The sequence below is a fragment of the Vitis riparia genome, chromosome 19, assembly GCF_004353265.1.
Source record: "Vitis riparia cultivar Riparia Gloire de Montpellier isolate 1030 chromosome 19, EGFV_Vit.rip_1.0, whole genome shotgun sequence".
Lineage (NCBI taxonomy): Eukaryota > Viridiplantae > Streptophyta > Magnoliopsida > Vitales > Vitaceae > Vitis > Vitis riparia.
This window is the reverse complement of record NC_048449.1, coordinates 20458702-20474210: the sequence shown is the minus strand read 5'-3', so window position 1 is coordinate 20474210 and position 15509 is coordinate 20458702. Positions and strand designations below refer to the sequence as shown.

At 33.9% G+C, this 15509-nt stretch overlaps 1 protein-coding gene across 1 annotated transcript in view; it reads right to left on the bottom strand.

Annotated features, from left to right (window-relative positions):
- LOC117909389 overlaps positions 1–15509 on the bottom strand; it is a 52655-nt gene that overhangs the window by 24658 nt on the left and 12488 nt on the right. The window contains exons 6-9 of the mRNA XM_034823419.1: positions 3215–3345; positions 2985–3101; positions 2692–2811; positions 1901–1971 (exon numbers count right to left, since the gene is read on the bottom strand). Of these exons, the coding sequence (XP_034679310.1) occupies positions 1901–1971; positions 2692–2811; positions 2985–3101; positions 3215–3345 (439 nt within the window). The remainder of the gene's footprint in view (positions 1–1900; positions 1972–2691; positions 2812–2984; positions 3102–3214; positions 3346–15509) is intronic.

Below are 15509 nucleotides of genomic sequence, written 5' to 3'. Positions count from 1 at the left end.
GATTCTCCTATCAAGGTGGAGCTGAAATGGGAGATATTATCATAGGATTTGTTGACTAAAATTATGCAGGGAGCATTGACACAAGGAAGTCTTTATCTGGTTATATTTTTACTGTCTTTGGAGGCTCGATCAGCAGGAAAGCAAGTTTGCAAAAGGTAGTTTCTTTGTCTACAACAGAGGCTGAGTTTATAGTAGCCACTGAAGCAGTCAAGGAGGCTTTATGGTTGCAGGGTTTTGTGTCAGAATTGGGATACAAGCAGAAAACTGTGACTGTGTATTGTGACAATCAAAGTGTTATCTACCTTGTGAGGAATCCAATGTTTCATGAGCGTTCGAAGCACGTTGATATTAAACTTCATTTTATAAGGGAAGTGGTCTCAAGTGGAGCTGTCAAGGTTGATAAGATAGCTACAAAAGAAAATCCTGTTGATGCATTGACAAAGAGCTTGCCTATTGCCAAATTTGAGCTTTGCTTGAATTTGGTAAACATCTTTAGAAACTGAGTTGCTATGATGGGGTGAATCCCTTGGTGCTTTTGACTAATGCAGAACCAAGGTGGAGAAATGTTAGAGTTGGTTCTAATTTGTTGGTTAGATACTGACATGTCAAGTTAGTTTAAAATATTTCAGTTGGAGAACAAATCTTGGTCTATCTGTCAATATTCTATTTTGATAGTTATTTCAGATTGAGGGATTGTCTTTTATGGGAAGCTAGTTGATATAAAAGACAACAACAATAGTCTCTTCGGATTTTGAGGAGAAGATATTCACGAATGTTTTGGGGTTTATTTCATTAAGAGAGGCTTTTGTATTCTAGAAAGTCAATGAAAGAAGAAAGAAAACTTGTTCAGGTTTTTGGGTTTCCAAAACAGAGTTTTTTTTTTTTCTCTTGAACTCTATTGTATTTTGTAATCTTGAAAGCATCTAATGAGAATGTCTCAGCTTGAGATGTTGCTCCCATGGATGTAGGTTATAAAACTGAATCATGTAAACTTGTGTGTCATGTTTCTTTTCTGTTTTCTGTTCAAGTTACATTTCTGCAGCATTATTCTTGTTGGTTTTCTGGTGTGTTTTGTTCCTGATCACTACACATTCTATACAAATGTGAGGCATGTTTAGGATTAAAGCCTTGACAAATACTAATTGGGTTGGTTCAGTCATTCACAATACTACTATAGTTCAGAACACCAAACCTTTCTTGTTGATAATATCATAATATAGCAAAGTTAGTATGCAGTGCCAAGGTCATCAAGATTAAGGAAATGTCCTATGGTGTCCGTGAATTCATAATTTCATATGGTTGGACCCATTGGAGATTCGCTAGAGAAATTTCAGTGTGGAAGCCTAGCTACCCTAGTGTCCATATTGTAATAGAAAGCTGCATATGGCATAACTTATGGTAAAAACATGACAAGAATAATTATATCGAAGTTTGTTGAAAACTTAATTGAAAAGATACTCGAGTCCAAGAAAATTTACACTTGGTTGATAAAGATTGGCAATCACCTTCCCAATATCCTTGCTAGAGGAGTTGTCAGACATGTTTATTCAGACCTTTGATACGTTTAGCATGTCAAACATACATGCACCAACATGATAGGAGTGGAGACCATTTATGAAATTCAGTTGTAATCTTACTTCACACACATAAGCACAACAAACACAAATTCACAAATCACACACACATGTGATTATACACATAAATGCACACACACTATTTCTAGGTAATGACTGTAGATTAGGTTAGGACAGACCCTCTTTTAGGTTTCATTGGTTCTTTATCCTCTTTTCCTTGTCTTCTGTTCTCTTTTTCTCACAGACAACTACTGCTTGAGTAGTTGCTAACGGCAACACAATGAGAATGTCATGCAAATAACCTCATATAGCTCTAACAACAATACCTTTAATTACTGAAACAGGTGCACCAGAACCAGAAGCATCATTTGGATATGGGCCATCGTACAAAGATTTTCTGCAGAAATGCAAAAGCTTGTAATCATTTTCAGAAATTTATCTTTCTTCCATTAGACATTGACTCCTACTTCTTTCCAACATTAGTACTGCTCAGTGACTAAACAAATAGTTATACAACCCTTACCATATGAGAGATATTACAGCCTACAGTTCAGAATAATGTAGTTCTCAGTCAATAAAATATAAAAAGAAAAATGGTATTAGGAATATGTAATAGTGGAAACTTAATATGCACAACATATAGGATTACATAATGAAGATCAGAGGCAATGCAACTTAATAGCAGAGGCAATGCAAAATCCTGGGTTCTGCCACCAATGGGGTGGAAATAATGCAATTCAAGACAAAGGCAATGCAAAATCCTGGGTTCTACCACCAATAGGGTGGAAATAATGCAATTCCTCTTCTATCCCCAATAAATAAGAAATTTCACCATGATATTTTTCAAAATACCAGGGATAAGATTATTAACATTTTCATCCAACTTAAGAAATTCATCATTGACACTCCCTGACACACACACACACACACAGACATGTTCAAACAAGTCCAAAAAAAATAGAAACTTCATTAATCGTTCATCAGAGACACCAAGTACTTAAAGGGTCAGATATAGTATGACTTTCCACCTATTTAGTGTGTTATGTTAGAGAAACATTCCGGAAATAATAGGACGGATGTATTTCCCAAGTTAGTATCATGGAGTGGAAACCACTACCTAAATGGAAGACTTTCTTTAACTGAAAGATAGCGCTTCCAATATTCCAAAGTTGACTTATGAGCTGCCTTCTTTGGGCCACCTTTGTATGCCCGAACTACAAACTCTTCACTTCTTTCTCTGCAGACATAATCCTGAATATCATTACTTAAGTAGCAAAGAAATCCAAAAAGATAGTTGTCTTAATCAGTGTGGAAACATAATGTTGCTTGCAGTCAAAAGGATATGTAGGAAGCTGAACAAGAAGTTATAAATAAAAGATGGATGAAACAAAATCCATATTCATAACTTACTTTCCATCATAGTTTGATAACCACTTAAGGTAGGCAGCACCTAGGTATACATTTATAAAAGGCCTGAACAGAAGGATTGGATTCCCTTCCACTTCATATGTCCGGTAGCCCAACTCCCTACAAACAAATTCCAATTTTAACTTCACAAAATAATTTTAAAACAAATTAAAAAATTCACCTTTTAATAATGATGATCTTTTCCAATTGGCATGAGAACATTTAGCTAATACCTAACCAGCCAATCAGCAGTTTTTGGTAGAAGTTGCATGATCCCCAGAGTAGTGTCTTTAGCCTTTTTGTCATACCGTTCAGCAAGTGGCTGTCTATCACTTTCAATTTCAGAGATAGCACATATCATCTCCTACAGGATAAGGGAAGGATGACAAATTTGGAAAGGTGAAGATAAATTGCATCGAAACATCTCAATTAGCTATTTAGTTTACAGTAGTGCTGAAACTACTCCATGAATCAAAAGTTTGACTCCTAAAGTACAGTTTATCAATTCAGAAAGTTAGAGATGGAACTCTGCTGTAATTATATCATTGCCTATTCACTATCTTATGGTAGAAAACTATAATTGTTTTACCTAAGATCCTTCTCCTTTCTGGTTTGAGAATATGTGGTTCCTACATATGGGTTTTAGACATTGGTGAGAGCCTGGCGGGCAAAGAATTAGATGGAGTGGGAGAGACAAAATTATGTCAAAAATGTTGGGCCTTTAAAAAATCAAAGTTTGGAGTAATGTCACATTCAAGGATGTTAGGGACAATAAAAAAGCCTCGATTCTTAGAATGTTAGTTTACATAAATCTACTGAAGAATTTGGGACCTTGTCAGATGTATGCAACCATCACATTTTCCAAGAAAGTGGAGTTATAACAAATACTAGTGAACAAGGAAGTTTAATAGAGACAATAATCAAGAGTGAAGTGGAAGAAAAACGAAAATTCCAAGTCCAAGGCTTCTTAATAATATTACAAGTGGTAGAAGGAAAGAAAAACACCATTAAAGTAAGTCCCTTGTGGCAAAGGATAGAAAGTTGACACTTGACCAAGGATGTATTTTTGTGGTGATATTGACATTTGTTGTTCACCTTATGGAACATTAAATGGGGATAATTGGAACCTCAATGGCTTAAATTGGCCTCCTATCTCCAAGGAAGGTGTTAGGTGGTTGATGCATCCTTTTCCAAAGGAGGAAATGAGCAGGTTGCCTTTTAAATGAATAGGGAGAAAGCTCCTAGATGTTTCTCTTTAGCTTTTTATTAGCACCCTTGATCTAAATTAAAAGAGGGCTTATTCAAAGTTTTTAGAGAATTTTATAAATCTAGGTTCTTCAATAAAAGCATTACCACTAGCTTTATCATTCTTGCCCCTAAGACATACTTTATTATTGATATTTATTGAATTTGGAAGAGAAACTAAATAATACTTTATTAAAAAAAAAACGTTTACATCCAGAACTTAAATAAACGAAGCAAACCCTAAATTTAGCCACTAACCAACCTACAAAATATCATCCAATATTCTCTCTAATTCAAATCAGAAATAAAATCAAATTTAAATACACTAGGACTTATCCAAACTAAATAACCTAGAATAATAGGACTCAGTCAAGCCTCATCTTCTAGTTTTATTTTAAATTCAAACTCATAAAAGTCCTACGGTTTCAACAATATTAACAATGGCCCATTCGTTCAACCACCTTACTAAGATCCTTTCAAGGAAAATTCGAGAATTGTTGCATAAGACCTTTCATTTCCACAAGATCCTTTTTCAAGGACAAATAGATCTTTGATACAATGTTGATTGCTAATGAGCTCATGGACAAAAGTTTAAGTTCGGGGGAGCTAGTGGTGGTTCTTAAAATTGATTTTGAGAAAGCTTATGGCCACCTTTTTTTATATAAGAAACAATGATTTCATTGTATTAAAATATTAAATACAAAGAAGGATTGGCGATCCTTCTAAGAAGTACCCAATCCTCTATACAAAGAAGGATACAAAACATAGATGAGTTGTTGAGAATCTTAATCATATCATAATTTTTCTGATCTGGTTATTACCTATTTTTTAGGGATAATTTGGTTGTTACTTATTTTTTAGGGATAATTTGTTATTATTTTTTAAGGATAAGTTGTTGTTTTTTAGGGATAAGTTGTATATTTTAAATTTATTCTATTCCTAGAAATTTCGATGTACAACTGTAGATTTAGTTTTATTTGTTGTAACTTTTCTATAAAATGAAGCATGTTTCCCTTCCTTATTCAATTTAATATAAGACATTTTTCTTTTCCTTTTCTACATGGTATCAGAGCCAAGTTAATTGGTTATTCCCTTTTTTTTTCCTCTCATTCTTTCTAGTTTTGTTCTTCTTCCCTTTTTCGTTTCTATTGCTATCTCTTTACCATGTCAGAAATTTTCAAATCTACTCCTTCCATTATTATTGGTTCCAATTCCTCAAAATTACCCACATCTAATTCTCATCCCCACTCTGTCCAGATCACCACAATCCACCTTAATGAGAACAATTATCTCAAATGGTCACAATCTGTTCGGATGTACATTAGGGGCTGAGGAAAAATTGGTTATTTGACTGGTGACACCAAAGAACCAGCAAAAATGGACCTTAGATATGCCACTTGGGATGCAAAAAACTCCATGATCATGGCATGGCTTGTAAATTCCATGGAGATGGAGATTAGCTCGAATTATATGTGTTACCCTACTACCAAAGTTCTTTGGGACAACATTATTCTGATGTATTCAAACCTTGGAAATCAATCCCAAATCTATGAGTTACAACTCAAACTGGGTGATATTTGTCAATGTGAGAATTCGGTTACCAAATATTTTAATGTGCTTAGGAGTTTATGGCAGGATCTTAACTTATTCAATGATTATGAGTGGAAAATATGAATGATTGTAACTATATTTAAGAAAATGGTAGAAAGTTCATGGATATTCAAATTTTTAGTTGGGCTTAATGTTGAGTTTGATGAAGTTCAAGGTAGATCATTGGTCAACAACCTCTCCCTTCTCTAGGTGAAGTGTGTCGTGAGGAAATCTAGAGGAATCTTATGCTTAGGAAGAAGCTCTCTGGGCTTGTGGAAAACTCAGCCTTATTGAGCACTACAGTAACGGCTTCTCGCAATCCTAATAACCAGCGCCATCTAAATGACAAACTAAGAGTTTGGTGTGATCATTGTAATAAACCACGCCACACTCGTGAAACCTGTTGGAAACTACATGGGAAGCCAGCTAATTGAAAGCCCATTGAATGGAAGACTAATAAGCAAAGCAACTCTAATCGTTTCCCTGCTAAAGCACATGCTGCCAAGACACCCTCATTGAGCAAAAAACAATTAGACCAACTGTTACAACTGCTAAAACCTGCTCCACCAACTCCTGGTACTCCTATAGCATCTGTAGCTCAGTCAGGTAGTCTTTCGTGTGCATATTTTCTTCTATTATCTGCACCTTAGATCATAGATTCAGGTGCCTCTAACCACATGACTAATTTACCTCATTTGTTATTTCTTATACACCTTGTTTTGGAAATAAAAAAGTACGTATTGCAAATGGAAGCTTATTTTCTATTGCTGGGCAAGGCTCTATTCGTTTATCTGATAAGATTGTTTTACAATCCATTTTACATGTCCCAAAACTCTCTTGTAATCTCTTATTTGTAAGTAGTTTATCTAAGGATTCTAATTATTATGTTGTTTTTTGTGCCTCTCTTTGTGAATTCCAGGATTTGAACTCGAGTATGATGATTGGTAGTGCTAGATTGATCGACAATCTCTACTATTTTGTTGATGACAACTGGTTTGAGAATAAACAAGCTCAGGGTTTTATTGGTAGTGTTTATTCAATCTCTATGCATGATCAAATAATGTTATGGCATAACAGATTGGACATCCTAGTTTTTTCTATTTAAAACATTTGTTTCCAGGTTTATTTAAAAGATTGGATTGTACTTCTTTTGATTGTGAAACTTGTTTTTTGGCCAAAATCCATTGCAATTCTTATAAAATAAAACTGTATTGTGCCTCAAAGCCTTTTTATTTGATACATAGTGATGTTTGGGGTCCTTCTAGGATTACTACTTTATCTAGGAAAAAATGGTTTGTGACATTTATTGATGATCACACACGCCTATGTTGGCTTTATCTAATGAACTTTAAGTCTGAGGTTGCAAAACTCTTTCAAGATTTTTATTCAATGGTTGAAAACCAATTTCAAACCAAAATAAGTATTCTTCGGAATGACAATGGAACAGAATTTTATAATGATTGTTTAGGTGATTTTTTGCTAGAGAAAGGTATTTTACATCAATCAACTTGTAGAGACACTCCTCGACAAAATGGAATTGCAATACGTAAAAACAAACATTTACTTGAAGTAGGTAGAGCTCTTATGTTTCATATAAATGTTCCTACATACCTTTGGGGAGGTGCAATTTTAACAAGTTGTTATTTGATTAATAGAATGCCTACAAGGGTTCTAAACTATGCAACACTTTTACAAACTCTTAAGAATACTTTTCCAAACACACGCCTCACCTCAAATTTACCCTTAAAATTTTTTTGTTGTACAGTGTTCATTCATGTGCCAACTCATTTTCCATCCAAATTTGATCCAAGAACTGAAAAATATATTTTTCTAGGTTATGCTCCTAATAAAAAAGGGTATAAGTGTTTTAATCCTACCACTAGAAAAATTCATGTTAGTATGGATGTCAACTTTATTGAAAATATTCCTTTTTATAACAAAACTACTCTTTGGGGGGAGAGCTCTAATGAAGATCAGTTTTGGCAACAAGAACAACCAAAATCTAGTATTTTTCTTCTTGAAATAAATCAAAAAATAGATATTTTAATTAGTGAAAAAATGGGAAATATTGATTTATCTATGCCAAATAAAATTCCATCACAAACAGGAGGAGAAACTCTACAACCTATGTCCACTGAGCTTCGTGTTTATACTAAGTGCAGGTTTAATTTTAATACTGAGAATAATCAAGTCAATCTTGAGCATGGTCAATCATCAGCTCCTAGTTTTTAAAATCCAGGTAATCTTCCTATGGACTTCACCCCTTTACCGATTTCTGATCTTATTATCCCTATTGCAATCCAAAAAGGAGCTAGGAATTGTACCAAATATCCCATTGTGAAATATCTGTCTTATCAAAGACTCTCAGGAAAATATAGAGCTTTCACTTCAAATATCTCTCACTTATTCATTCCTAGAACTATACGGGAAGTACTAGGACATTCAGAGTGGAGATCAACAATTCAAGAAGAAATGAATGCTCTTTTGAAAAATAGAACATAGGAAATTGTTGATCTACCTAAGGAGAAGAAGACAATGGGATGCAAGTGGGTTTTCACAATCAAGCGTAAGCCCAATGGTAGCATTGAAATATATAAAAGCAAGGTTAGTAGCCAAAGGTTTCACACAAACCTATGGAATTGACTATCAAGAGACCTTTACACCTGTTACAAAGATCAATTCCATTCGGATTTTACTTTCTCTTGCAGTATATTTTAATTGGCCTTTACACCAATTAGGTGTGAAAAATGTTTTCTTAAATGGAAATTTGGAGGAAGAAGTGTTTATGGATTTACCATTGGGTTTCAAAGAAAAGCTAGGAAAAAAAAAGGTTTGCAAATTAAAGAAGTTCTTGTATGTTCTTAAGCAGTCTCCTAAGTCTTGGTTTGAGAGATTTGGAAAAGTAATCAAGCTTCAAGGATATATTCAAAGTCAAGCTAACCATACAATGTTTTATAAACACTCAAGAGAAGGAAAGATTGTTGTGTTGATAGTTTATGTGGATAACATTATTCTAACTAGTGATGATAGTCTAGAACTTGAGAAATTGAAAAAAAACTTTAACTCGTGAATTTGAGATAAAAGATTTGGGTCCCCTGAGATACTTTTTTGGTATGGAGTTTGCTAGATCCAAGAAAGGTATTTTCATTTCTCAAAAAAAATATATACTTGACTTATTAAATGAAACTGGTTTACTTGGATGTAAGGCTATAGAAACTCCTATAGAACCGAATTTGAAACTCTAACCAACAAGTCCAGTAAAGGTGATTGACAAAGAGAAATATCAATGCCTAGTTGGAAGACTTATTTATCTCTCTCATACTCATCCCGATATTGCTTTTGTGGTGAGCATGGTGACTCAATTCATGCACTCTCCTAATCAGGAACACTTTGCTGCAGTGAACAGAATTTTAAGGTACTTAAAGGGGACTCCAGGAAAAGGACTTCTATATGAGAACCGAGGACATCTCCAAGTGGATGTGTTTACTGATGTAGATTGGGCAGGAAGTGTAATTGATAGGGGATCAACTTTAGGGTATTATACTTTTGTTGGAGGCAATCTTGTGACTTAGCGGAGTAAAAAGCAGAGTGTTGCAGCTGGAAGTAAGGCTGAAGCTAAGTTTAGAGTGAAGGTCTTTTGTGATAATAAAGTTGTCATTGCCATTGCACATAGTCCAGTACTCCATGATAGAACTAAACATGTTGAGGTTGATAAACATTTTATTAAGGAGAAACTAGAAAATGGATTGATTGTTATGCCCTATATACCTACAGTTGAACAAGTTGCAGATATACTCACTAAGGGATTGCCAAATGAGCAATTTGATGATTTAGTAAGTAAGTTGGCCATGAATGACATCTTCAAGCCAGCTTAAGGGGGAGTGTTGAGAATCTCAATCATATCAGAATTTTTCTAATCTGGTTGTTACCTATATTTCTTAGGGATAATCTGGTTGTTACCTATCTTTTAGGGATAATTTGTTGCTGTTTTTTAGGGATAAGTTGTTGCTATTTTTTAAGGATAAGTTGTATATTTTAAATTTATTTTGTTCCTAGAAATTTGAGTGTACAACTTTAAATTTAATTTGATTTGTTGTAACTTTTCTATAAAAAAAAAAGCATGTTTCCCTTCCTTATTCAATTTAATATACGACATTTTTTTTTTCTTTTCTACATGAGTGTATACTAATCCAAAAAAAATAAAATCTAACTACAATTCACATATAAATCTTCGGCAAAAGAAACCATGTCTAATTCCACGTTTTCCTAATGCATCTACCACATCATTGCCTAAGTAAGGAATCCAAGAGAAGGACAATCCTAACTCTGAAGAAATGTCAATAATCTAGTGCAAACACACGTCAAACTTCCATGGTCCTCTTTCTTTCTTAGTTGCCCATGATATGACAATAGCATAATCACCTTCTACTAGAAAATTGAAAAAACCCAAAGCTTTTATCAACAACCACCTTCTAGATGGGCTAGAATTTCTACCTCAATGGCTAAACCTTGACCTGTTGGTTTAGAGAATGCTCTTAACACTCGACTATAATGATCTCTAATCAACCCTCAAATCCCTAATTGCACTAGGTTTCCCAAAGAACATCCATCAAAATTTAGCTTGACAAAACCTACTAATGGCGGTAGCCATTCACAAGGTGACTCCTTAGTTTATCTTGTAGTTATGCAAACTAGGTTCCAATCTAGCAAAATGAGGCTCAAAGGGACGCCTATTAAAGCCTATGACCACTTTGGTTTTAATTTTTTGGATCACATCATGTTTAGAAGAGTTTTAGCCATAGATGGAGACTGGATTTGAGAATAGTTGTCCTTAGTTACCATCAACATTCTTGTGAATGGACAAGCATGGGGTTTGGTATAGATTTCTCTAAGCCTAAGGCAAGAAGATCCATTGTCTTTATTTTTGCCCACAATTGTAATGGATCATGGTTGCCTTGAGCAAAATGATGATTAGGGCAAAAGAGAGGTCATTAAGGAATTTGTAAAAGTAATAGCATTAGGGTGTCCAACTTGCAATTTGCTAATAACAACATTTTTTTCTCAAGATCCAATGTTGAAGATATCCTAACACCAAGTTCATTCTCCAAGTTTTTGGTTACATTTCATGCCCTAGATAAACTTATAGAAAAGCAACTTATATGATATCAACAAAAATCAAGACAACCTCCTCAAGCTAGCCTCCCTTGTTAGGTGGGAATCATAGAGCTCCTCATTTTTGGGTTGGTCACTTTCTTAACTTGATCTTATCTTGGTTGGAAATCACAGAGCTCCTCGTTTTTGGAACCTCATTTTGGAAGAAGTTCTAGAGGTTAGGTAGATAGAATGGTGTTTTTTCTACCCTTGGATGCACTTGTTCTAGCTTGTCTAAGCAATATTCCAACTTACTTTTTCTAAACTTTTAAGATCCTTATTGAGGTTACATCTTAGATTTAGAGATTCCAATGTGACTTTATGAAGTTGAGAATAGGAGAAAGGAAGAGCAATCAGTTAATGGGGTGAAATCAAGTTTATAAGCTAAATTATATAGAAGGTTTAAGGCTTCAGATGGAGTCAAGATGAATTATGCTCTTCTAGAGAAGAGGTTGTGAAGGTAGTCTAGGGAGACGAACATTGTTATGGCAAATGCTTTCAAGAATGGAATGAACATGGCAGTCTGACCTATTGGACCACCAGTCGATCCTCTTTCCAGTTCAGTGGACAGATTCACCGATTTTAGAGTTAAAACAGATGAAGAACTGGGGGGCCAGCCAGTTGAACCAGCCCAGCATGTGGACCAGCCAGATTTTCCCAATTAGCTAGCCCTTTAATTTTTTCTTCTTTTTTTCCTCAATGTTTGAAATATTGGTTAAGAAGACTTGCTACAACCACCGAGTTACATTGAACCCTTTACTATGTAGTGATTTTAATTAATAAAATATAGTAGCTTGACAAGAAATAAACAAATATATATAAAAAGTTTAAAGATTTTAAGATAAATATAAATATTGAACTGCATTCATGCATAAGATGTTAAACATCAAAACGATATAGGTAAAAGAACAAAGTGATTTTTAAAATAATAGAATGACAGAATATACATGTTGAAAAGTAGATTAAATAATAAAATTTTATTCACTCTTAGATGCATAATTATGATACTTATATATTAATACATGTAGCCTTACCAAGATTTAATCTATCAAATTTAAAAAGATAAAAATATATATATCTTTAAGCTTTGTAATTATTTACATTTATATTTTAACATTATAATTATTTTTAATTTTCATAATATATAAAGTATATATTTATATGTTATACTGACATCATAGTTCAATCGTAGTTCAACCATTGGTCCAATTATTAAATCTTAATCCAATAACTTTTCCAATCCAATGAATAAGTTGTTAACATTAGGGTTAGGTGGTCTCGCCATTGCTAATAGAAAGCCGGTTTCGAAAGTACCCTTGATTTATCTTGTTTCACTTGTTTTTCAATTGTGAATGGATCTAAAAATTCATTTTTGGGAGGATCTTTGAGGAGGAGATCAACCTCTCTACCTAACACCTAGTGTTTCTCTTGTTTCTAAGACTAAACATTCTCTTATCTACATGTCTATTTATTAGTATTCTTGCTTCGAAGATCTCCCCTCCCATTATAACCTTGAGTTGAAAATGAATGACCTCTCCTCTCTATTATCCTCTTTACTTCATATTTGTTTGCAGTCTTCATTTCCTAATAAAGGGGTTTTTTTTTTTTTAACTCCATTAGAACTTTGTTCCTAGAGACCTTCTCCTTAACCCCATCCAAAAATTATTCTCTAATCAATTCATTTGAGTAATTGTATCTGTGGAGAAACCTTACAATCATATACAACAACAAAAAGAAAAAATAAGGAAAGAATTGGAAACTAACCTATTAAATATCCCTGCAAATTAGGGATTATATATACAAATATACCCAAATATATATTATAGTAGTAATATATGGTTGTAGAAGATATACTGTTGTGTATACGTAATAATCTTTACATACAACTATGTATACGACTATAACAAGCTATAATAATCTTCAACACTCCCTATCAAGTTGGTGAATAGATATTATTTATTCCCAACTTGATAATGATTTTTGAAACCAAGCTTTGGCTAATCCTTTCGTTAAGACATTGGCTAACTAACTTCCAATGGACACATATGGTATGCAGATTAAGCCACTTCCAACTTTTCCTTAATAAAATGTCTATCTACTTTCACATTTTTGGTTCTGTCATGTTATATTAGGTTATGTGCAATGTTGATGGTTAACTTATTGTCACAATAAAGTCTCATCAATGTCTCCCACTTAATCTTCAAGTCCTCCAAGATAATCTTAAGCCAAAGCAACTCACAAATTCCTTGGACCATTGCACAAAACTCTACTTCTGCACTAGATCTTGCAATAACGTTTTATTTCTTACTCCTCCAAGTTACCAAGTTCCCTCCAAGAAAAGTGCAATATCCTATAGTAGACCTCCGATCAATAACTGATCCTGTATAATCTGCATCAATATAAGCCTCCAATGATAGCTCAGTGCTTTTCTTTAACAAAATTCTTTTCCTTGGAGTTGCTTTAAGTAGTGTAGGATTTTGTGTACAACTTGTAGATAAACTTCCTTCGAGTTATGCATAAATTTACTCACTAGGCTGACCGCATAGGCTATATCTGCCACGTATGTGAGAGATAGATAAGTCTATCAATCAATCTTTGGTACATACCTTTGTCCACAACTACATACTCACTTGCTTCTCTAAGCTTGTGATTCGGATGAATAGGTGTGTCAGCTAGTTTACATCTAGTTTTTCCTGTCTCCTACAATAAGTCAAGAACATACTTCTATTAAGAGACAAAAATTCCCTTTTTGAGTAAACCACTTCAATTACCAAGAACTACTTTTGTCTACCAAGCTCCTTTATTTCAAACTCTTTTGCTAAGCACCCCTTCAATGCTTCTCTTTCTTCAATATCATTTCCGATCACTATTATATTATCCACACAAACCAAGAGGGCAGTTACTCTCTCTAAGGCAGAGTGTTTAACAAATCAAGTGTGGTCACTATGGCTTTATTTGTAGCCAACAGTTATCATGACTTTGGAAAATCTTCCAAACCAAGCCCATGGAGTTTGTTTTAGCCCATACAAAGCTTTCTTCAATTTAAATACCTTTTTTCCTTTCAAGTGCATATTAAAACTAGGTGAAAGATCCATATAAATTTCTTCTTTGAGCTCACCATGTAAGAACGCATTTTTCACATCAAATTGTTGTAATTCCTAGTCAAATTAGGCAGCCAAAGAAAGTAAAACTCTTATAGTATTCATCTTGGCTATTGGTGTGAAAGTCTTATGGTAATCTACTCCATATATCTGAGTATAGCCTTTGGCAACGAGTCTGGCTTTATATCTCTCAAGAGGACCATCCACCTTATACTTTATTGTGAACACCCACTTGCACTTTACTAGACTTTTCTCTCTTGATAACTCAACCACATCCCAAGTCTCATTCTTTTGCCCTCATGGCTTGTTTCCACTCCTTACTATTTAGTGTCTCAAACAAGGTCTTAGGTATGGCTATGGTGTTTAAGTTGGTGAGGAAATTTCTATGAGATGATAACAATCTTTCCATGTTCTTGTACCTTTTCTAACTATAATAGGCAGATTTAGATCAACAAAATGAGGAAAAATCTTAGGAGAGGATGGATCATTCACCTTGGGCAGATTTAGTTCACTAGTATCAACAAAATCAGGAGAAATCTTAGAAGAAGATGGATCATTTACAAAAATGCAATTAATTGCTCTTGAATCTAGTTTCCCTCTATTATGAACGTGGACATGGACAAAAGAAACACAACCAAAAACCTTTGGAACAAGACTAGTAGACGTTATAAAGTTTGGGAAGCATTTTGAAAAAATACTCATTAGACTTTTGAACCCCAAAACTCTAAATGGCAATCGATTTATAAGATGAGCAATCGTAAGTACTGTTTCCCCCCAATATGATTTAGGAACATTTTTTTAGAACAAAAAACTCTTGTAACAGCAAGAAGATGACCATTTTTTCTTTTAACAACCCCATTTTGTTAGGGAGTACTAATGCAAGAGGATTCATAGATAATACCTTCTTTGAAAATAAAAAGATAGGACTTGATTGAAGTAATCCTTTGCATTATCAGACCTAAACTTCTTGATTCCCACTCCAAATTGAGTTTTGACCATTTTATGAAAATTAGGAAATACAATATTCACATCCAATTTTGTTTGAGAAGAAAGACCCAAGTTACTCAAGTGCAATCATCTATAAATGAGACAAACCATCTAAAGCTTAAAATATTAGGAATTGTGGCAGGACCCCAAATATCATTGTGAATTAACATAAATGAAGAAATTGAAGAAAGAAAAAAAAAACTTCTTTTATTTTTCTCACAATATTCAAACTGATTATCGCATCGATATTTATACATGAATGACTATCATTTGCCTTAAAAAAAGAAAAAGAAAAAAAAATCTAATCATTGATTTTTGAAGAAAGTATCTTAAAACATCAGGAAATAAAATTACAATAGGAAACAACTATATGTGGTACAACTGGTGGTACAACTATGTGGTACAACTGTATGCACAAATGTACTTTTTGAATTTCCACACTCCCCTCAAGTTG